The 23,952-nt window shown below is 34.4% G+C and overlaps 1 protein-coding gene across 13 annotated transcripts in view; it reads right to left on the bottom strand.

Moving 5' to 3' along the window:
- The window catches only part of ANKIB1 (ankyrin repeat and IBR domain containing 1), a 212,979-nt gene that overhangs the window by 163,509 nt on the left and 25,518 nt on the right, over positions 1-23,952 (bottom strand). For 6 of the 13 annotated variants that reach the window (XM_077155076.1, XM_077158857.1, XM_077157474.1 and 3 more), the window contains 3 exons: positions 14,087-14,184; positions 13,482-13,576; positions 10,840-11,128 (listed from right to left, as the gene is read on the bottom strand). The exons of 1 other annotated variant lie outside the window; for it this stretch is intronic. In XM_077155076.1, the coding sequence (XP_077011191.1) occupies positions 10,840-11,027 (188 nt within the window). In that variant the 5' untranslated portion in view covers positions 11,028-11,128; positions 13,482-13,576; positions 14,087-14,184. 6 more of the 13 variants (XM_077153457.1, XM_077155843.1, XM_077156336.1 and 3 more) reach the window with 4 other exon arrangements.

Below are 23,952 nucleotides of genomic sequence, written 5' to 3' on the forward strand. Positions count from 1 at the left end.
GTAATCGTGCACTATGTAAATGGCACTATTACATCTGCCACAACTCTTTTTTTTATTTCTCTTTTCTTACAGATAATTTTTTAAATTTTTATTAATAAAACCAATCAACATACAATATGAACATTTTTCCATCATAGTTGTATATTCACCATCATGATAATTTCTGAGAACATTTGCATCAATTCAGATAAAGAAATAAAAAGAAAAAAGAAAAAAACTCATACATACCAAAATCCTTACCCCTCTCTCTCATTGACTGTTGGTATTTCCATCTATCCAAAATATTTTAGCCTGTTTATCCTATTTTTTTTCTATACCCCTTACCACTCCCTTTCATTGATTATTAGCATTTCAATCTACTATATTTAGTTTAACATTTGTTCCCCATATTATTTATTTTTAATCCATATGTTGTACTCATCTGTCCATATCGTAGACAAAAGGAGCATTAGACACAAGGTTTTCACAATCACACACTCACACTGCAAAAACTATATCATTATTATTATATCATATTCAAGAAACCTGGCTACCAGAATGCAGCTCTACATTTTCAGGCACTTACCTCCAGCCTCTCCAATTTACCTTAACTAAAAAGGTGATATAATGCGTAAGAATAACCTTCAGGATAACTTCTCAACTCTGTTTGAAATCTCTCAGCCATTGACACTTTATTTAGTCTCATTTCTCTCTTCTCCTGTTTTAGTCGAGAAGGTTTTCTCAATCCCTTGATGCTGAGTTCCAGCTCATTCTAGGATTTCTGTCCTACGTTGCCAGGAAGGTTCACACCCCTGGGAGTCATGTTCCATGTGGAGAGGGGAACAGCAGTGAGTTTGCTTGTTGTGTTGGCTGGCAGAGAGAGGCCACATCTGAGCAACAAAAGAGGTTCGCTGGGGGTGACTCTTGGGCCTAATTTTAAGTAGGCTAAGTCTATCCTTTGCGGTAATAAGTTTCAAATGAATAAACCACAAGATTGGGGGCTCAGCCTACAGCTTCAGTTGTCCCCATTGCTTTTAAAAATATCAGGAATTCTCCACATGGGGAAGCTTAATTTTTCCCCTTTCTTGCCATTCCCCCAAGGGGCCTTTTACCATAACTCTTAATGCTCTGTCATTCTGACTTCTCATCTGTCTTAGTTGCCTAGGGTTGCCTTAACAAAGGACCACAAACATGGTGGCTATAAAACAACAGATATGTATTATCTCACAGTCCTAGAGGTTGGAAGTCCAAAATCAAGCAGTCAACAGGTCCATACTCCCTTTGCAACCTGCAGGGGAGAATCCTTCCTTACCTCTTTCTAGTTTCTAGAGGTTTGCTAGAGTATGTTGGGATTGCAATATCTTTTGGGGAGCACAATTCAACCCATAACATCTTCTGACCTCTAGACCTGGATTTCTAACATTTACAGGCTCCTTTCTCTTGTACATTCTACTATTATTTCATATTCAACTGATCCTCCTTTAGAAATACCAATCTCCTCTCCCAAAACCTCAATTTCTTGAAACAACAAACTTATTATCCTGTCCCAGTCACTAACATATACATACACCTTCAGTTCCTTTCAATTTTTTTCTTTAATTCAACAACTAGTTATTGAACACCTATTATTTGCCAGGTACTATTCTAGAAGTTAGACACATTTTCCTCCATGAAGAAAAGAGGGAGTTCCTGCCCCTGTGCCATCTGTATATAAGATAAGGAGGGGTTGGGGGTGGGAGAGGAGGCCCTCATTTAAATCCATTTAAAAGAACTTAACTCCTGAAATATAAAAGAGTCAAAAAGAGAAATCAGTATTTGGGAACATTCTTTTAATTAATCCTCAAGACTACAGACTTTGATATTAATATATTTTACATCTGTGACACGCTCTAATAAAGACTTTATTTATACCAAAAGACAGATCCTTTTTTTGTTTCCAAACAAGCAGAAGAAGCTATTCTGTAAAAATCTAAGGAATAAGTATTGTAATTTCCATCACATGAAAAAAAATTACATGGCTTTCGCAGAGTTTATAACTAACAAACTATATGTCCAAACTAGAATATGACTCCAAAGTGCATAGTCTTTTTCCTACATGAACTATTTACGAGTATGGATTTAGTTTAGTTTCCCATGAAAGAGGCAGTGTAGTGTGGTTTAGTGTAAAAACACAATATTTGGGTCTGGAGAGACATGGATACAAACTGGCTGCTGAACTATAAACTCCTCTTTTACCATATTAGTCATAAGAAGAAAGGAAAATGATGTCTGCTGTTGCAGGAACAATGAAAGTTAAAGTAAGTGAGGATAAAATTAAGGCCTTATCCCAACTGGATGCTTTATTTGATAGTTATCACATCCATATCAAGGTATGTCCACCTTTGCCTACCCAAAGATGTTACAAATTAGGAACTAGCCAAGCTAAGCCAGAATCTACATCGATACTAGCAGACAGGTACCCTGTATTACAGGAGACAGTATAAGAAAATAATGGCCATCAACTTGTTAGAAAACTAAACAAGGTTAAACACAGCGAAACCTTTGAAGTCTCTAAAACACAAATAATCAAAATAAAGTTGCTATTTTATTTAATGCTCACAAGTAAAAGCTATTTATCCTTACTATACATAACATAAAACACAATATGCCAATATTAAGGGCATATTCCAAAATGCAATTAATCATTTAAAGCAATATGATACTGTATTAGTCTCTCTAAATTTCCCAAAACAAAAGAACACACAGATAATTAATAGTGCTAAATTGTGAATGAATGTGATTGAAAGGGGTATTTTAGAGTCAGGTATGTCACCAGAAGGAAAGCCAGAGGTGAAAGCATGGGAATGTATAATACAATGAATATTCTTCTAGTGGACAATGACTGTGATTAAAAGCACAAATAAAAAAACGTTCACTTATCAACTAGAATAAATGTATGACTCTATTACAAAGAGTTAATAATAGAGGGGTATTTGGGAGATATACCTATTGCAAACTATGGGCTATAATTAACAGTAATATCTAATATTCTCTCATCAATACTAACAAATGTACCACATGTCAATACTAGGGGTTCAACACTGGGGGTGGGAGGTGGCAGGGATAAGGGACATGTGATATTTTGGGGTTTCTTTTATATCTTTATTTTATCTTATTATTATTATTTCTGGAGTAATGAAAATGTCCTAAAATTGACCGTGGTGATAACTGCACAATTATTTGATGATACCGGGAGCCACTGATGGTATATTTCAGATAGACTGTAGAGTATGTGAATACATCTCAATAAAATTCAATTTAAAAAAGAACACACAGATTAAAGAAATCAGAATTCTTTAATCTGAGGAAAAGAAAGCAAAAAGGTGATTTTTTTATTCTATTATAGTAGGTTAATGGCTTTAATAAAGAAATTATGAGCCACTGTTCCGCAAACAATTAAAAAAAAGAAAGAGAAATACCTGAACATATTAGGCTGAAGTTGAAAGCAAAGTATAAAGTAAACTGCCAAATCATAAAAGTAGTTTAAACTGGTAATTAAAAGAGAATATTATAATAACCTTTCTGTAGGTCTTTAAATTCTCATTAAATAGAATGATAACCATATGCTAGGGACAGACATATGTATAAGAATACAGACCAGATCAGTAATTACTAAACTTTTGGTCACAGGACTTTTTACACTTCTAAAAATTATTGGAGATTCCAGAGAATTTTTGGTTATGTGGGTTATATATATACATTGATACCATACTAAAAATTAAAACAGAAAATTTAAAAATATTTGTTTAAAAGATAACAAAAACAAACTGATTATATATTAAGCATGCATAACATTTTTAAATGAAATAACTATATTAAAAAAATTAAATGAGAAGAGTGGCACTGTTTTACATGTGTTTAAATCTCTTTTAATGTCTGGCTTAATAGAAGACAGCTAGATTCATCATTCAATCTGTTGTAGTATGTTGATATGCTATTTTGGTTGAAATATATGAAGAAAAGTCAGCCTTTTATGTAGTTAGAAGAGGGAGAATTCTTTTAAAACAGCTTTTTCAGATAATTGTGAATATTCGCCTTTGATATTATACCAAATTGCAACACATGGTAACTTCTTAAAGGTTAGTTGCAATGTGGAATCTGAATTTCAATGAATTTTTGTACTGTTATATTAAAATTTACTGATCTACCTTGCATTTTGAATGGATGTTTTATTCATGCATGATTTTGTAACATTATACACTGATCTTCAGGAAAACAGTGATTCACTGAGTTACACAGATCTTCCAGATCCCATTTCATCATGGAATGTATTAAAAAAAAAATCATGTTAGTCTATATCACTTCCATTCACGCCAAAAAAACTTTAAGCATGGAGAAGCTGTCAAGCTTAAGGTAGTGGATACAAGTTTTCCAAAATTCAAATTTTCACTTGAAAGTTCCAGTTTTTTCACTGGCAAAAAAACACTATCAGTTGTTTTCCTTAAAGTAACAGGCTCAGTCAATTCATTTTGAAGAAAATGCCAACCAAACACCTGTCTGAATAACTATAGCTGTTTTTTTTTGTCAATTCTCACAAATAAAAACAGTGTTCCAGAAAACAGCAAGGAGTTTAAGTAGCACCTCAAATAATAGCACAAGTTCTCTTCCTCGAGGCTATCATCATAGTTTGGATGTGGCATTGTACGTCTCATTTTTTCACATAGAATATTAAAAAGATATGTGCTAAAGGATGGAGATTAATTAAAATTAATAATTTTCACCTATTTATCAAATATATTTTTAAGTGAAACTGTTTTGTTTTTATCTGCCAGCTGCTAGCAGTGATGAATGTATGAATACAATGACTAGTACAGTTTGGTGCCAGTGCCTTGATTTACCTAAAGGTATGAGCAGTTTTACCTTACATTGCTTTTACACTATCACTCCAAATATCGATACACTGTGAATAAAAAGGCAAATACTGTCTTAGAATTATTTGAAAATGGTATTGGCCTCAAGTACCCCCCTGAAAGGGTCTCAGGATCCAGGCATCCTCAGATTAGTCACTGGACTAGTGATTATATTTGTAAATTACACTACAAATGGTAAAAAAGAGTTTGCCATTTGGTTTCTTTTGAGTTAAAGTATACACATTAGGTAGATAATAATCGTTAAACATATTTTCTTATAGTTTTTTTCTTTTTTTTTTTTTAACATGGGCAGGCACCGGGAATTGAATCCAGGTCTCCAGCATGGCAGGTGAGAACTCTGCTTGCTGAGCCACCATCACACTGCTCGATTATCATTAAATATATTTTACTTAGGTATTCCATATAAAGTTTTAATTAAGCATGTAATAAGATTTAATAGTAAAGTACTAATTGAGTAGTAATAGAGTCCTCAATATAAGGAAGTTAAAGCAAGAATTTTGTAATGTCACTGAAAACACTCAACAAAAAAGACATGTTAGAGTCTCCATAGGTTAAGCCATCTATTGAGAACATTACCAATGTTCAGCATTGTTTTTAATACATACAATCTAGTAGAGGAAGTGACTAATATGAACATACTTTAATAATGATAGTATGGTTTAAAATGTAGGTTGTAGGAATTTTCAGAGGTAAGAAAGAATATTTTATGTCAGTATAATATACAGGGAATGAATTCATGAACAAGGCAGATACTAATTTGTGAATTAAAGCATAGGTAATTGGAGAAGAAAGCAGATATTTGAGAAATAGGGAACAACAGGAATAAAGCTAAGCGGGTAGCATTCCTAAAAATGGGGAAAGCAAGAATGAAGTCAATCAAACAGACTGAACAAAGAGATATTAGAGAATAATGAGACTGGGTTGAATAAGGGTAGTGTCAAGAAAGCTTTGAAACCCAAATAGAATAATGCAGACAACAGGGCATTATTACATCTTTATGATGAAACGATGATATAAATACAGCTGAAAAAGTTATGCTTTAGGAAGATTAATCTGGACATGATATTATAAGAGGAAAAAGGACCACTTAGAAGCCAGACACTTTAAGTACTGAAAATAGATACTGAGAAGAGTCAACTAAGCTTAGGACAACGGTCATGGAAAGAAATGAATAATAAGAATTTGTGAACTTAGCATTAGTAGCAGATTAGGTAAAGGAGTAGAGTAAGTCAAAGATTATTTGAAGATGTTTAGGGTTACGGAAGTGAGAAAATAAACACTTATCAAGTGCATGTTGTACATTAGGTAACACAGGAGACATATAATACACATTAATTTAATTGTTCCACAAGCTCTGTGAGACAGATATACATTTTACAGATAAGGAAGCTGAAGTCCAGAGTGACTAAGTAACTTAGCTGTTAATAAGTAACTAAGGCAGCCCTCAACAGGCTTCTCTGACTGGAAAGATAAGAGCACAGTGGTCAAAAGGCTGAGAGCCTCGAGTAAGTTTTCCTGGGCAACTAACTATCTTTGTCACTTATAAACTATGAGAGTTCTGACAAGCTACTTAACATTTCTGTGCTTTAGTCTTCATACCTCTAAAATGCAACTAATCACAAACAACCTTATGCAACTGTAATGAGGATTAAATGAGATAATGCATATAGAGAACTTTTAACAGTATTAGGGGAGACAGTTTTTGGTGCAGATAACAATTTAATGCATGCATAGTGCTTTTCACAGGCGCAAAGAATTTTTCAAGAAAGATTTTTGTCAAGCCCACAAAGTAACCTATTTGGAGTTCAGATACAATACAAACACTTAATTGAGCTGCTAAAAAGAATTGCTATCCAGGGAGAAGGTAACTCTGTACTTGTTGTTGGACCACAAGGATCAATAAAGGTCATGGTAAATGCTGTTAATTTCTCACGTCTCTGCTTTTAGCAAGCAGATGATTTTCATTTTACTTGACACCAAAATGTTTTCCACTATTTTCAAATTTTATGATTAATACTTTGCTTTTAAAAATATCTTTTCTTTAAGTTGTAGAAGAGATGGAAAAGCTTTATAGCATGAAGGTGGTATATTCGAAAAAGGCCTAACTTTTTTACCTTATTTCTCCCTGCAGTGATAAATTTTCAATAGATGTTTGTCCCATCATGGTTTTTTTGTCCTTGAGGAATTAAAGATTGCCAGTGAAAAGAAGCAAACCAGCATTTATTAAACACTTTGTGCCTTTTATATATGTTCTCATTTATTCTTCATACTAACTCTGCAAGTTGAGTACTGTCCCTGTTTCATAGATTGGGGAACCATCATAGCATGTATTCCTTTATTCCCTATATTTTTCTTTTTATTGTTTAACCATTGAACAAGTAGTTTTTTCATATAGACACTCACATATTCTGTAATTCTAGTCTACTTTACCTCTTTATTATATTTGTTTAGTTACCAAAAAAGGTACTTTTACTTTTTTCTTTCATCCTCTTTTCACATTCTTTTATAATGTGATATATCATACAAATTTTGACTATTACAGGGGTTGTATTATTATTTAAATTTAAATGGTTCAGTTGTGTAAAATCTGTTTTCTACCATAGTCTGTGTAATAAATTTAAATTTCTGCCTAATACGTTGTTTTTAAGTGTGGGTAATAAAAGAAAAATTATATATTTTTATTTTATAAATAATATAGGTTCAATATATTATAAAGATTAGGAAATTAGGATTTTAGTCATCACCCATATCCAGTATTAATTGAAATATATAAATTGGGAATTTTGATTTAGGTAATATTTCTTTTTTTTAATTATCTTACAGGAAGCTTTCACATTTATATCATAACTATATTTATAATGTTTTTCAGTTTTTCCTTATGTGCCACAACCATTATTTTTTTCTATTTCTTTGCTTTTGACTCAGTGCTATTTTGGGTAGTTGTTACAAGAGGACTACGTAACTGATACGCTCTTGAGCTTTTAGAATGCTTAAAAACATCAGAAGCTATTTTGCGGTCACTATTAAAGAAATAGGCAACTACAAGTGTTGGACTGGATATGGAGAAACTGGAACACTTATTCACTGCTGGTGGGAATATAAAATGATACACCCACTGTGGAGGATGGTTTGGCGGTTCCTCAGGAAGCTAAGTACAGAACTGCCTCACAACCTGGCAATCCTACTACTTGGTATATATGTGGAAGATATGTGAAAGCAGGGACACGAACACATATTTGCATAGCGATGTTCATAGTGAATTATTCACAACTGCCAAATGATAGAAACAATCCAAGTGTCCATCAACAGATGAATGAATAACAAATTGTGGCATATTCATACGATAGATTATTATTCAGCAGTAAGAAGGAATGAAATTCTGAAGCATGCAACAACATGGATGAACCTTGAGAACATTATGTCAAGTGAAAAGAAGTCAGACACAAAAGGACAAATATTTATTTTATAATCTCACTGATATGAACTAATTATATAGTTCCTTTTTTTATTTATATATAAAATCCTAGACATAAAGAATATAGGTGACCAAAATAAAAAATGAAGCAAAAGAATAGGGAGGGATTGCTAAATATGTGCAGAATATTTAACTGGGGTGAACTTAAACATTTGGAAATGGGCAGAAATGACATTTGCACATTATCGTGAAAATAGCTAACAGTGCTGAATGGTGTGTGAATGTGGTGGAAAGGGGAAGTTTAGAGTCATGTATGTCACCAGAAGGAAATTTGGAGGGTAAAGCAGAGGAATATATAACACAGTGAATCTTGTGGTGGACAATACCTGTGATTAATTGTACAAATATAAAAAAGACATTTTTGGAACTAAAACAACAGTACAACATTATATTAATAGAGGGGTATATAGGAAAAATTGTACCTGTTGCAAGCTGTGGACTATAGTTAACAGTAGTATTTTAATACTCTATCATTGACAGTAACAGATGTACCACACCAACACTATGGGTCAATAATATAGGAGATAAGGAGCATAGGAAGATTTTTATTATTATTTTTTATTTCTTTTCTAGAGTAATGAAAATATTCTAAATTTGATCATGGAGCTGTATGCACAATCATATGATGATACTGTGAACCAGTGACTGTATACTTCGGATAGTTTCTTTTTTTGGAGGGGGTTGGGGCGCATGGGCTGGGAAACGAACCCAGGTCTCACATGGCAGGTGAGCATTCTACCACTGAACCACCTTTTTTGATGGTTTCTATGGTGTGTGAATATATCACAATAAAACCGCATTAAAAAAAAAAAAACAGGGCGGGCCATGGTGGCTCAGGAGGCAGAGTACTTGTCTGCCAGGCCAGAGACCCAGGTTCGATTCCTAGTGCCTGCCCATAAAAACAAAAGCAAAAACAAAAACAGTACCAGGAAGTAATAAGAACTCAATAAAAGCCTGTCAATTTTTTATGAGCACAACACACTAGTTTCGATAATCAGGGTGGACCCAGTCTTGAGATGAAAAATACAAAATTCTGTACAAGCTGAATTGGAGCTGGCTTCTAAGGAGTTATTTTTGGGTTACTGAGAATGAAAGATAAATGCAAAATGACAGTAAAGGGCAGAAATACCTATTTTTAAGTCAAGATATACCTGCTAAAGTCATGTCCTAGATAATTTCTGGAATTTTTCTCATTCATAAATCCTCATAAAAATATTTCCTTGGGTAATGATTTTATACAACTTCTGACTACTTTGTACAAGCAAGATCCTATACTTGATGCTAGAAGTATAAAGAAGATACTTTTAAAAAAAGTAATGATTTAGGTAAGCAGACAAAAGATACTCAAAATTATAAAGTACAATGAGATAGTGTATACCAAAGAAGTGATACACACCAACCAACCAGAGTGAGCCATAGGAATTCAAAAAAGGGGTCTTATAAGTTATGACAACCCAACAAGACAGGTGAAGGATGCACAGGACCCTGCAGGAAGAGCAAATTTTAGGTAAGTTGGAGAAAGCTGAGACAGAGAGAGAGAGGGGGCACTACTGGCAGACAGAATACACATGGTACGTTTCAGGGGATACCAACAAGAGCAACTTAACTTGGATAATAATTTGTATACAGAAGAAAAAGAAATAAGGTAGAAATTTAAGGTCTCTATCAAGATTTAAAGAGCCCTGATTACTAGTTTAAGAGTGTAGACATCATTGTGTAAGCAAAGAAGTGTTTCTTTCCCTTCTGCCATCAGACCTCCACAACTGCATAATCTACTTTAAAATAAAAATTCAACTTATTTTGAAACTACCTTTACATCCTTTGCTCCTTTCATTTCCAGGCTACCAAATATCAAATTTAATTTCCATGTAATTAGATCAAGACTTTATATATAAGTATATTTGCTATTTTAACCTAATGCTGTCTTGTTCAAGGGTGGGTTTTTTAAAGTTTTTTTTTAAGTTAAGTTATATATTTTAAGTTTTTTTAAGTGTTGAGGAAATTTTTTACCTTCAGAGAAATCTTTTCAAACATGAATCCCGTTAAACAAAAAAAGTAAACTCAAACCTGATCATAACTAGACAAGGCAAAAACACCTGCTTTTCAACAAACTAGCTAATTACAGTTTAGAACTTCTGTCTTAGGCATGATCCCCTTTAATTTTTTTGATAGCTAATCAATATTTTTCTAGAATCTAAAATGTTGTAAATTAAATATTCTATAACTACCAAGAATTTATACTATGAAACATATTGAGGATCAAAATATACTTACAGAAACATAACAAGCGCATTGTTAAAACTTTTGGTCTCATTTAGGTATAGTAAAGAAAATACTAAATAATTTAGGCATATTCAGTTTTAGAAAATTTAACTCATTAGAATATCACAGAGTGTGCACATATGCATATATTTCAAAGATAATATTTTTTTCCTTTCAACAATGTGTTATCAACACAACTACAGTAATACTTACCCTAAAATTCTATTCATTCCATGTCTAGCAGCATAGTGTAATGGAGTATTGTGCTGGTAGGGTTCCCCATAAGACATGTTTGGATCAAGGGATTCTTTTAGCTGAGGGTTGTTTTCATATATTTGGCAGGCCAGGTTTTCATCACCACTAATAAGTGCTTTACGGAATTTGGTGGTTGTATTTCCCATGTTTTTTTTGTTTTTGTTTTTGTTTTTCCTGATAGGCAGTGGCACTTTTTTCCTTCCCCCTTCAGGTACTTCTTGGATCCTTCTGCAACATGTTTCACATTCTAATAGAGGAAAAAATATTCAAATTAGATTGTAAAATAAAAATTATGAAGAGCATCCTCAAATAAACTATCACAATTAGGAATATTTATATAATCTGGGAAGCATATGTAGAGAACATATTATACTTCATTTTATCAAAACTTAATAGTCAAAGAGTCTCAAATTTTTAACATTCCCCAAATTTAATTTCTTAAAGTGTAACATTTTCCCACACAGAGACTGTTAATGTGTCACAGGCTGTACTTTGCATTCTAAAGGTCATTTGCATATATGAGCTTTAAATTTTCCTTCTCAGACAGGCAGGAAATGAGTTTGACAGAATTTTATGGATGAATGCACTTACATACATTTATGTATATACCATGTATAGGGGTCTTCTTCAAGCCAGACAATTTGTGGGATATTGAAAAACTAGGAAATTCTGCTCATATAGGAACTACAGAATAAGTGCTAAACTGTAGAAAAGGAAAAGTAAAACTGCTCAGTACTTATAAGGACATCCATCATGGAAAAGATTTTTAAAATATTAATAAACAGGACTACACAACTCAATGATAATCAGATAAACACAGCAATCTGATAAAACTGATAACTGATTTTAAACAGAACAGAAAAGTGACTATTCTCCTTTTAAGACCATTAAATTTATTTCCTTCTACTTAAAAGAATTGAAAATTTAATAAAAAAACATTAAACGCTTATGCATACCATGTATGGAAAGATGACACGACAATGATCATTTGAACATTAACTACTGAAGCAGTGTGATGGACGGGGGGGGGAAGGATATTGAAACAAACACTGGAGTTGGACTTTGGAATCTCATCTTTGCCCATATTTAGCTGTGTAATTTTAAGCAAGTCTTCTACCCTCTAAATGCCCATCAGTACAGTGAGGAAAATGACCATCTGTTAGGGTAGGTATGACGATTCTAAGAGATACCTTATTTAAAGTGCCTAGAATAGTCCTGGGCTAATGTGGTCAATAAATGCTAGTTTTATTCTATTCCAATAAATGTTGTTTCTAAATCTATTATTAAACTATGATCAAAATTGGTGACAAAGGAAACAACACATGTAAAGGCAAGAACATATAAAAAAAGAAAAAAGCCAACTTAAGGAATGATGAGTATGGCTGGAGTTCAGGGTCTCTAGTAAAAAAACTAAAAGGAAATAAAACTGAAAATAGGTTCTGGCCAGACTATGGAGGGCTAAGGAATTTATACTTTAACTTGTAAAGAACAGATAATTAAGGGCTTTGACAGGTAGTAATATAATTATTTTATACTTTAGAAAATTAACAACTGACGTAGAAGATAGATTGGAGGGAGAAAAAAGTACTGGTGAAGTAAGTTTACCATGTTATCCAATATACACAATGGCAGTCTGGACATAAAAACACAGTCAAAAAAAAAGAAACTGTTGAAAAATAATATGCTTAATACTACTGTATTCAAATATATAATATGTATATACTATGCTCATGCAAGTTTTGTACAGGATAGTAATGGTTTCAACAGAATACAAATTAGAAGACTAAAAAATGAATGAATCATTTCCTTAATAGCCCTACAAAACAGTAGCTCTCAACCTTGGCTGGACATTATGATAGCCTGGGAAATTTCAAAAAGTGCCAATGCACAAGCTACAATGCAGACGATTTAAATCAGAATCTCTAGCTTGTCACCCAGTTATTGATATTTAAGATCCTGGGGTGATTTCAATGTGCAGACACCACAGCTATAAAAAGCTCTTGGATCCCTCCAGATATTTGGTTATATCAAGTTGGAAATGCAGGTGAGAAGGTAGGGTATGATATCTCCCAAGGCTATTTAAAGATAGGTGTTAGCACATTTTTCTGTCTGCATATACTTAATGAGTTCACCATTGTCTTTCAAGGGTTTTTTGTTGTTATTACTGATTTTTTATTTAAAATACAGTAACACATATGCATAACAGGAATTTTTTAAAATAATTTTTCTAAAGAAAAAGGCTAAAGAATCAATAATCTATTTACTGGTAAGATAATCACTGTTAGCATTTTTATATATAACCACCCTGACTATAATGTATGTATGTGTTTGTATGCATATACATAATTTAAAACAAAGTATTTAAATTCATTAAATAGGTCACAAGATTTAAATTTAACTTTTGGGAGGAATATTAGTTAGGGTTCTCTAAAGAAACAGAATCAACAAGAAACACTCACAAATGTAAAATGTATAAAAGTGTCTCATGTAACCATGGGAACAGAGTCCAAAATCTGCAGGGCAGGCTATGAAACCGACGATTCTGATGGAGGGTCTGGATGAACTCCACAGGAGACGGTTGAAGCAGGAAGAGAGCTTACCTCTTCTGAATCCTCCGGAAAAGGCTTCCACTGATTAGATTAAGCATCACATATTGCAGAAGACACGCCCCTTGGCTGATTACAAATGGAATCAGCTGTGGATGCAGTTGAAATGATCATAATTTAATTCTATGAATTGTCCTCATAGCAACAGAAAGGCTGGGGGACTTGCCCAACCAGACAAAGAGGTACCACCACTTGACCAAATTGACACATGAACCTGATCACGACAGGATGGTTACTGAATCTTTAGTCTAAAGTATTATTCTTTTATCATCTTGTCCTGAATGAAAGGAGAAAAGAAATCCCTTCCTCCTATACTCTATGTTTCTCAGGCTATATCTCTGGTAATTTTCAAGGACAGCTTAGATTTCAATTTTCAGTTATTATTTGTTTTCTTTTGCAAAAGATAGGTGCCATGTACACCTAATAAAATAGTTTATGTTTTATTTCATGCTTTAGGTATTTTAAGTGTTTAATATTCTTCTTAAGACCTATATTCAGTTTACTATATATTTCATCTATAACCACATATATAAAGGATATCATTTGAGTCCAGAAGAGTCTTTCTCAAGGATTTGGAAAGTTTCCATCGTTTATCTTACCTCATGGAAGGCAGCTCAAATTATGAACATTTTCTAAGTTTTTCATTTGATTTGATTTTCACTATTACTTTAACATTATGTTCCAAAATAATTTGCACCTAAGATGTGAAAAAAGAAATATCTAAGAAAATAACAATATTTTAGGGTACTTTAAAATAAGATATTTTCAAAAAGTCAGTAATACTCTAAATGTGCATTAAAAGTTACCGCTAATCATGGTAAAAAGCATAATGGCACCTAGACATTTTTTGGGGGCTCTCAGTTATTTACACACTGAATCATTTTTTTTATTAATTAAAAAAAATTAACAAACAAAACATTAAGATATCATTCCATTCTACATATACAATCAGTAATTCTTAATATCATCACATAGTTGCATATTCATCATTTCTTAGAACATTTGCATCGATTTAGAAAAAGACATAAAAAGACAACAGAAAAAGAAATAAAACGATAACAGAGAAAGAAAAGATTATACATACCACACTTAATCATTTTTAAAATTTGTGTTCAATAAGCCTAAAAGTTTCCAGAAAACATACCATTTAAATAGTCATAGCTCCATTCCCCTCAAATTTTTTTCTCACAAGAAATTTGCTAGCTGTATCCTGTCACCTTTTCAAAGTCACAGCTGTATGAACTGAAATCACATCATGTAATTACCTCAAGGTTAATACCTCTTTGTTTGAATCAAAATCCTTAAGTAACATTTCTCCAACTGAAAGATAAATCTATAGATAGAGCATTCTGAGGCAAGTAATGGGGAATCAAAGAAGCAAATAGAAAAACTAATTTTGGGCTACTAAGTTTTTATAGTAAAACCTTAATCATCTTTGGACAGTCCAAACAGCACTTAATAAGGCGGGGGGGAGGGGGGAGAAAGAAATGTGGCCTATCAATGGACTCCAGGAAGATTCACCTATTTTTTTTTAAGCAGTTTTATTCACATACCATAAAATCTATCCAACATGTACAATGATTGGCTTTCAGTATATTCAGAGTTCTGAAACTGCAATCAATTTCAGAACAAGTTAACTGCTCCAAAAAGAAAACCTCATGTCCCTTATACTCCTGTAATATTGACATATTAGCATTAGTGTGGTACCATGGATATCTGATGGAAGAATATTAAAAATAATACTATTAACTAGAGTCAGTAGTTTGCATATACCACCTATTAATAATATTTTATTACAGTGTCATATATTTGTTCTATTTCATGGAAGAACATTATATTTATACTATTAACCACCATTCTCATCCATTACAGTTTACATTATATAGTTCCATCTGTTTCATCTTCTAGCTTTCCTTCGAACAGCATGCATGATCCTAAACTTCCCCTTTCAAACACAATCACACATACGAGATTAATTACACTCCCAATAATATGCTACTATTGCCTTTATATCCATTTCCAAACATTTACAATCAACCTTAAGAATTTTGTACACCTTAAGCATCAACTATCCAATCCTATCTTCTGGTAACCTATATTCTAGATATTGGCTCCATGAGTTTGTTTATTATATTTAGTTCATATTAGAGAGACCATACAGTATTTGTCGTTTTGTGTCTGACTTATTTCACTCAACATAATGTCCTCAAGGTTCGTCCATTTTGTCACATGCATCAGGACTTCATTACTCTTACAACTCAATAATATTCCGTCATACCTATATACATTTTGTTTATCCATTCATCAGTTGATACACACTTGGGTTCCTTCCATCTTTTGGCAACTGTGAATAATACCACTGTGAACATTAGTGTGCAAATGTCTATTCACGTCTCTAAAGTTCTTCTGGCCATAAACCTAGTAGTGGGATGTGTGGCAATTCTATACTCAGCGTCCTGAAGAACAGCCAAACTGTCTTCCACAACTGTACCTTTTTTAGATTCCCACCATCAGTGTTCATGGTTGTCCATATCGTCTCTAAGACTTGTGATTCTCTGTTTATTCAATAGTGGTCATTTTAGTATGGGTGAGATGATAGCTCATTGTAGTTTTTTGTTGTTGTTTTCTGTTTTAAAACTGCAAATTTTATTAAAATAAATTCACACACCATACAATGCATCCAAAATATATATTCAACATCTCATAGTATCATCACCTAGTTGTGCAATCATCACAATAAATTCTAGAACATTTTCATTACATCAAAAGGAAAAATAACAAATAGACATGTTTTAAAAACTCACAACATCCCAACACTGTAACCTGCCCCCTCTGCCCCTCCCCCCCATTATTCAGCCCTGGCATCGGTGTGGTACATTTATTATGTTGATGAAAGAATATCAAAATACTACTGTTAACTGTAAACTATATTTTGCAATGAGGATTTTTCCCATATACCACTCTATCATTAACTCTTCTTTCTTCATGGGCACGCACAGGGAATCAAACCCAGGTCTCTGGCATGGCAGGCGAGAATTTTACCTGTTGAGCCACCATGGCCCGCCCTCTATCATTAACTCTTTGCACAAGTACCATACATTTGTATTAGTTCATTAAGGAACATTTTTATTTATAATATTAATTATAAATATCATCCTCCACAAGGTCTACTATATCTACAATCTAATGTCCCAATTAAAACAAGTCTATAGAAATGTCCAATCTAAGGCATCCATCCAGGGAAAGATATCTTGGTTCAAGAAGGCCGATGAAGTTCAGGGTTTCTCTCTCAACTGAGAAGGCACATGGTGAACACAGTCAGTGCTTCTCTTTCAGTTAGAAGGGCATATGGCAAACTTGGCATAATCTGCTAGCTTTCTCTCCTGGCTTCCGGTTTCATGAAGCTCCCCGGGAGGCATTTTCCTTCTTTACCTCCAAAGGTCGCTGGCTCATGGACTCTCTGCTTCGTGGTGCTGCTCTCTCTGAATCTCCTTCTCCAAAATGTTTCCTCTTTTATAGGACTCCAATAAACTAATCAAAACCCACCCAAATGGGTGGAGACATGTCATCACCTAATCCAGTTTAACAACCACTCTTGGCTAAATCACATCATCCAGGGAGATGATCTGATTACAGTTTCAAACATGCAGTATTGAATAAGGATTATTCTACCTTTATGAAATGGGATTCTGATTAAAACATGGCTTTTCTAGGGGGCATATTTCCTTTCAAACCAGCACATGTATATATCACATTTCTTTAGTGTTCATCGGTTGATAGATGCTTGGATTGTTTCCATCTTCTGGCAATTGTGAATAATGCTGCTATGAACACTGGTGTGCAAACGTCTGTTCATATCCTTGCTTTCAAATCTTCTGGGTATACACCTAATAGCAGAATTGCTGGGTTGTAGGGAAATTCAGTATTTAGTTTTCTGAGGAACAGCCAAACTGTGTGCCACAACAGTAGTACCATTTTACATTTCCATCACCGGTGAATAAGTGTTCCTATTTCTCCATATTCTCTCCAACATTTGTAGTTTTCTGTTTGCTTAATAGTGGCCATTATAATTGGTGTGAGATGATTATCTCATTGTGGTTTTCATTTGCATTTCCTTAACAGTGAATGACGATGCGCATCTTTTCATGTACTTTGTAGCCAACCTCTTCTTCGGAGAAATATCTATTCATGTCTTTTGCCCTCTTTTAAATTAGGTTATTTTTCTTTTTACTGCCAAGTTGCAGGAGTTCTCTATATATTCTGAATAAAAAACTCGTGTCAGATACAGTGTATTAGCTAGGGTCTGTAGAGAAACAGAATCAGCAGGAGATATCTGTAAATATAAAATTTATAAAAGTGTCTCACACAACTGTGGGGATGTAAGAGTCCAAGACTTATAGCTCCAGTGAAGGTCCTCAATGAACTCTCAGGAGGCTAGCTGCCTGAAGCAGGAAGAGTGATTGTCTCTTCTGAATCCTCCTTAAAAGCCTTCCAGTGATTAGATTAAGCATCACAAATTACAGAAGACACTCCCCTTAGCTGACTACAAATGCAATCGATGTAGATGTAGCCAAGTGGTCATGATATAAGTCCATGAAATGTCCTCATAGCAAGAGACAGCCCAACTAGACAACTGGGCACCACGACCTAACTTGATCATGACATGCAGTTTGAAAATATTTTCTCCTATTGAGTAAGTGACCTTTTCACCTTCTGACAAAACCTTTGATACACAAAAGTATTCAACTTGAGGAGGTCTTACAAATATATTTTTTCTTTCACTGCTTATGCTTTGGATGCAAAGTCTAAGAAATTATTGCCTACCACAAGTTCTTAAAGATGCTTACCTGCATTTTCTTCTAGGAGTTTTATGGTGCTGATTCTTATATTTAAGTCTTTGATCATTTTTTAATTAATTTTTCTATACAATGTGAGATAAGGGCCCTTTTTCATTCTTTTGGATATGAATATCCTTTCTCCCAGCACCATTTGTTGCAGAGACTGTTCATTCCCAATTGAGTGGACTTGGCTGTCTTGTCAAAAATCAATTGACTATTGATATGAGGGTCTATTTCTGAACTCTCAGTTTGATTCCCTTTATCAATGTATCTATCCATATGCCGGTAACACGCTATTTTGACCATTGTAGCTTTGTAACAAGTTTTAAAAGTCAGGAAGTGTGAGTTCTCCAGTCATGTTGTTCTTTTTCAAGATATTTTTGGTTATCTGGGGTCCCTTACCCTGACAAATAAATTTGGTAATTGGCTTTTCCATATCTTCAAAGAAGGCCGTTGGAATTTTGATTGAGATTGCATTGAAGATATAAATCAATTTGCGTAGAATTGACATTATCTCCATATTTAGCCTTTTAATCCATGAACATGGAAAGTCCTTCAATTTATTTAGGTCTTCTCTGATTACCTTTAGCAGTGTTTTGTAGTTTTCTGAATACAGGTTCTTTACATCCTTGGTTAAGTTTATTCCTAGATATTTGATTCTTTTAGGTACTAATGTAAATGGATTTTTCCCCTTGATTTCCTCTGCAGTCTGCTCTTTAATAGTGTATAGAAACACTTTTGATCCTTGTGTATTGATTGTGCAGACCACCACTTTGCTGAACTAGTTTACTAGGCTCGAGTAGATCTGCTGTAGACTTTTTGGGTGTTTCTGTATTTAATGTCATGTTATAAATTTGTGAATTTCCCAGTCCTCTGCCTGTTTTTTATTTCTACCTTCATTCCATCATGATCAAAGAAAGTGCTTTGTATAATTTCAATATTTCTAAATTTATTGAGCCCTGTTTTGTGACCCAACATGTAGTCCATCCTGAAGAATCAAGCATGAGCACTTGAGAAGAACGCATATCCTGTTTTGGGGTACAATGTTCTCTATATGTCTGCTAGGTCTAGTTCATTTATCATAATATTCAAGTTTTCTGATTCCTAACTGATCCACTGTTTAGATGATCTATCTATTGATAATAGTGGTATATTAAAGATCTCAACTATTACTGTAGAGATGTCTATTTCTCCCTTCAGTTTTGCTAGTGCTTGCCTCATGTATTTGGAACGCCCTGGTTAGGTACACAAATATTTATGATTGTTACTTCTTCTCAGATTGCCCTTTTTATTAATATATAAAGTCTTTCTTTATCTCATAACATTTTGCATGTAAAGACTATTTTGATGATGCTAGTAGAGCTACTCTAGCTCTTTTTTGGTTACTGTATGCACGGAATATCTTTTTCCAGTCTTTCATTTTCAATCTGTGTGTATCCTTGGTCTAAGGTGAGTCTCTGTAGATGGCATATAGATGGATCATATATATATATATATATATTTAACATGGGCAGGCACCGGGAATCGAACCCGGGTCCTTGGGCATGGCAGGCAAGCACTCTTACCTGCTGAGCCACCGTGGCCCACCCTGGATCATATATTTTTATCAATCCTGCCAATATATGTCTTTTGATTGGGAAGTTTAATCCATTAACATTCAACGTCATTACTGTAAATACAGTATTGACTTCAACTACCTTATTTTTGTGTTAACTCTTTTAGTTATCCTTACTGATAATCTTCATTTCTACACTTTTTTCACTCTCTTCAAAGCCTCTCAATCTGTCTTTTCCCTTTCAGCTTACAGAACTCTCTTCAGTATTTCATGTAGGGCAGGTCTGTTGTTAGTAAACCTTCAGCTTCTGTCATTTTTGAAGGACAGTTTTGCCAAATAAAGAATTCTTTGCTGGCTGTTCATCTCTTTCAGGATCTTATATACAACATACCACTGCCTTCTTGCCTCCATGGTTCTGATGATAAATCAGAATTTAGTTTAATTGAGCGTCCTTGTATGTGATGGATCACTTTTTTTCTTGCTGCATTCAGAATTTTCTCTTTATCTTTGGCATTTGACATTCTGATTTGTATGTGTCTTGGGGTAGTTCTATTTGGATTTATTTTGTTTGGAGTATGTTGCACTTCTTGGACATCTATATTTGCATGACCTATGTAGAGGGGGAGGGCAGTAGGTTTGCTCGCCGTGTTGGCTTAGAAAGGCCACATCTGGGAAACAAAAGAGGTTCTCTGGAGGAGACTCCTGGGCCTAATTTTAAGTAGGCCTATCCACTGCAGGGCTAAGTTTCATAGGGAAGAACCCCAAGATCAGGGGCTCGGCCTATTGATTTGGTTATCCCCACTGCTTGTGAAGGTATCAGAAACTTTCCAAATGGGGAAACTGAGTCTTTCCCCCTTTCTCCCCATTCCCCTAAGGGGACCTTGCAAATACTTCTTTACTCACTGCCCAAATTACTCTGGGACAAATCAACAAAATCTCATGCCCTGTTCAAGATTCCATGTACTTATGAGGTTGAACTAAACTGACCACACAAGTTAAATCAGGAAATGCAACCAAAACATAAATTTTGTACCAAATAAACATCTCTCCCTTTAGTCTCACACAGAAGCTGAAGTTTTAAGATATGGATAATATCATTCTTCACCCAGTTTTCTGATATACCTTAGTCCTATCCAAATCAGCTTCATTCATATCTCTACTTGATGTCTGACCACTTTTTCCACTTTTTTTAAAACAGCTTCTGTATAGGGTACTGCTCACTTTCATAGCTTCAGAGCTCTGACTCTGAGTCTCAAGTGTTACAAAATACCAGAAGTTTGGGGAAAGACCAGGTTATATACAAACTGCTCTGTATCTCAGAATTCAGAATTAACAATTACATTCTTGAATATATGTGACTGCTGTAAGAGCTTTACAGTAAGCTCTCAACAAACCAATCACAAGTAAAGAGATTCAATCAGTCATAAAAAAAACTTTTCTAAACAGAAAAGCCCAGGGCCAGATGGCTTCACAGGGGACTTTTATCAAACATCCCTAAAAGAACTAACACCAATCCTGCTCACACATTTCAAAAAAAATGAGGAAAAACGAACATTACCTATCTCATTTTATGAAGTTAACATCACTTTAATACCCAAATCAGAAAAGATGCTACAAGAAAGGAAAACTACAGGCCAATCTCCCTAATGAATATTAGATGCCAAAATTTTGAACAAAATACCAGCAAGTCAAACCTAACAATACATTAAAAGAATTATACACCAAGACCAAGTGGGGTTTATACCAGGAGTGCAAAGATGATTCAATACAAGAAAATCAATGTAATACAGCACATTAACAAAATGAACAGGAAAAATCACATGATCATCTCGATTAATACTGGCAAAGTATTAGACAAAATTCAACATCCTTTTCTGATAAAAAATACTTCAAAAGGTAGGAATCAAAGGAAACTTTCTCAATATGGTAAAGGGCACCTACGAAAAACTCAGAGCCAGCATTGTACTCAATGGAGAAAGATTGAAAGCTTTCCCCCTTAGATCGGGAACAAGACAAGGATGCCCTCTGTCACCTCTATTATTGAATATTCTACTAGAAGTTCTAGCTAGAGCAATCAGGCAGGAAAAAGAAATAAAAGACATCCAAATCATAAATAAAGAAGCAAAACTTTCACTATTTGCAGATGACATGATACTATACTTGGAAAATCCTGAGAAATCCACAACAAAGTTACTTGAGCTAATAAACAAATTCAGCACAGTGGCAGGATATAAAATTAATGTGCAAAAATCAGTAATGTTTCTATATGGAAGCAATGACCTAATTGAGGAGCCAATTAAAGAAAAATTCCATTCAAAATAGCAACTAAAAGAATCAAATATCTAGGAATGAACTTAACTAAGGATGTAAAGTACTCATATATAGAAAACTACGTAACATTGCTAAGCGAAATCAAAGGAGATCTAAATAGGTGGAAAGACATTCCATGCTCATGGATAGGAAGGTTAAATGTAGTTAAGCTGTTAATTCTACCCAAATTGATCTACAGATTCAACGCAGTACCAATAAAAATTCCAACAATCTACTTTGAAGACCTGGAAAAACTTGTTACCAAATTCATCTGGAAGGGGAAGAGACCCTTGAATAGCTAAAAGCATCCTAAAAAAAGAACAAAGTGGGAAGATTAACACTTCCTGATTTTAAAAATTATAAAGCCACAGTGGTTAAAACAGCATGGTACTGGCACAAAGAGAGAAGTATTGACCAATGTAATTGAATCGAGAACATAGAAAAAGACCACCAAATCTATGGTCAATTGATCTTTGACAAGACCCCCATATCCACTGAACTGGGACAAAATAGTCTTTTCGATAAATGGGCATGGGAGAACTGGATATCAATAGCCAAAAGAATGAAAGAGGACCCTTACCTTACACCTTATACAAAAATTAACTCTAGGGTGGTGCAATGGTGGCTCAGTGGCAGAATTCTTGCCTGTCGTGCCAGAGACCCAGGTTTGATTCCCGGAGCCTGTCCATGGCAAAAAGAAAAAAAAAACCTAAGTAGGTAAAAGACCTAAATATAAGAACCAGTACCATAAAACTCCTAGAAGAAAATGCAGAGAAACATTTTCAAGACCTTGTCATAGGAGGTAGCTTCCTAAACTTTACATCCAAGGCACAAGCAACAAAAGAAAAAATAGATAAATGGGAATTTCTCAAAATCAAATACTTTTGCGTCTCAAAAGACTGCCAAAAAGGTGAAGAGGCAGCCAACTCAAAGGGAGAAAATATTTGGAAATCACACATCAGACATAGGTTTGATATCCTGTATGCATAAAGAAATCATACAACACAAAAACAAAAGAACAAGCAACCCAATTTTAAAATAGGCTAAAGGTATGAATAGGTATCTTCCTAACGAGCAAATACAGATGGCTAAAAAGTAGATGAAGAGATGCTCATTCTCATTAGCTATAAGGGAAATGCAGATCAAGACTACAATGAGATACCACCTCACACCTGTAAGAATGGCTGCGATCAAACAAACAGCACTGGCTGTTTAAGAGATGACTCCCAGGGATGAGCCTGGCCCTGACATCATGAGATCAACAATGCCATCCTGATCAAGAGGAGGAAAAGAAGTGTAACAAATCAGCTATCAGTGACTCAGAGAATTCAAATAGTCAAGAGGCTACTCTAGAGGTTACTCTTACACAAGCTTCAGTTAGACATTGCTACCTATCCATAGCTTGCCAAACTCCAACCACAACCATTCCTGTCAATCCTAAAGAACACCTAGGACTTTATATAAGATTCTACAAAGGTTCATGCACTAGGATAAGTTTCCAGAAACCTACAACCTCCAGATGGGTCCCTGGACCAGGTAAGTCCTGAAACGCGGAGGGGGCAGCCTCTCCAGAACATCAACTAGTTCCATCACCCTATCCCATACTATCAACAGCCTCTTCCAACATTAAAAAGTTAGAACGGACATAGCCCAAATATCCCTAAAGAGTGGGAGAAAGATCAAATGTGATGGTGGAATTACACAGAATAGATAAGGTCTAACAAATGAGTATGATTGCTGAATCATTATATTGATCTTTCTT

Source organism: Tamandua tetradactyla, chromosome 1 (genome assembly GCF_023851605.1).
Source record: "Tamandua tetradactyla isolate mTamTet1 chromosome 1, mTamTet1.pri, whole genome shotgun sequence".
In the NCBI taxonomy this organism is placed as follows: Eukaryota; Metazoa; Chordata; class Mammalia; order Pilosa; family Myrmecophagidae; genus Tamandua; species Tamandua tetradactyla.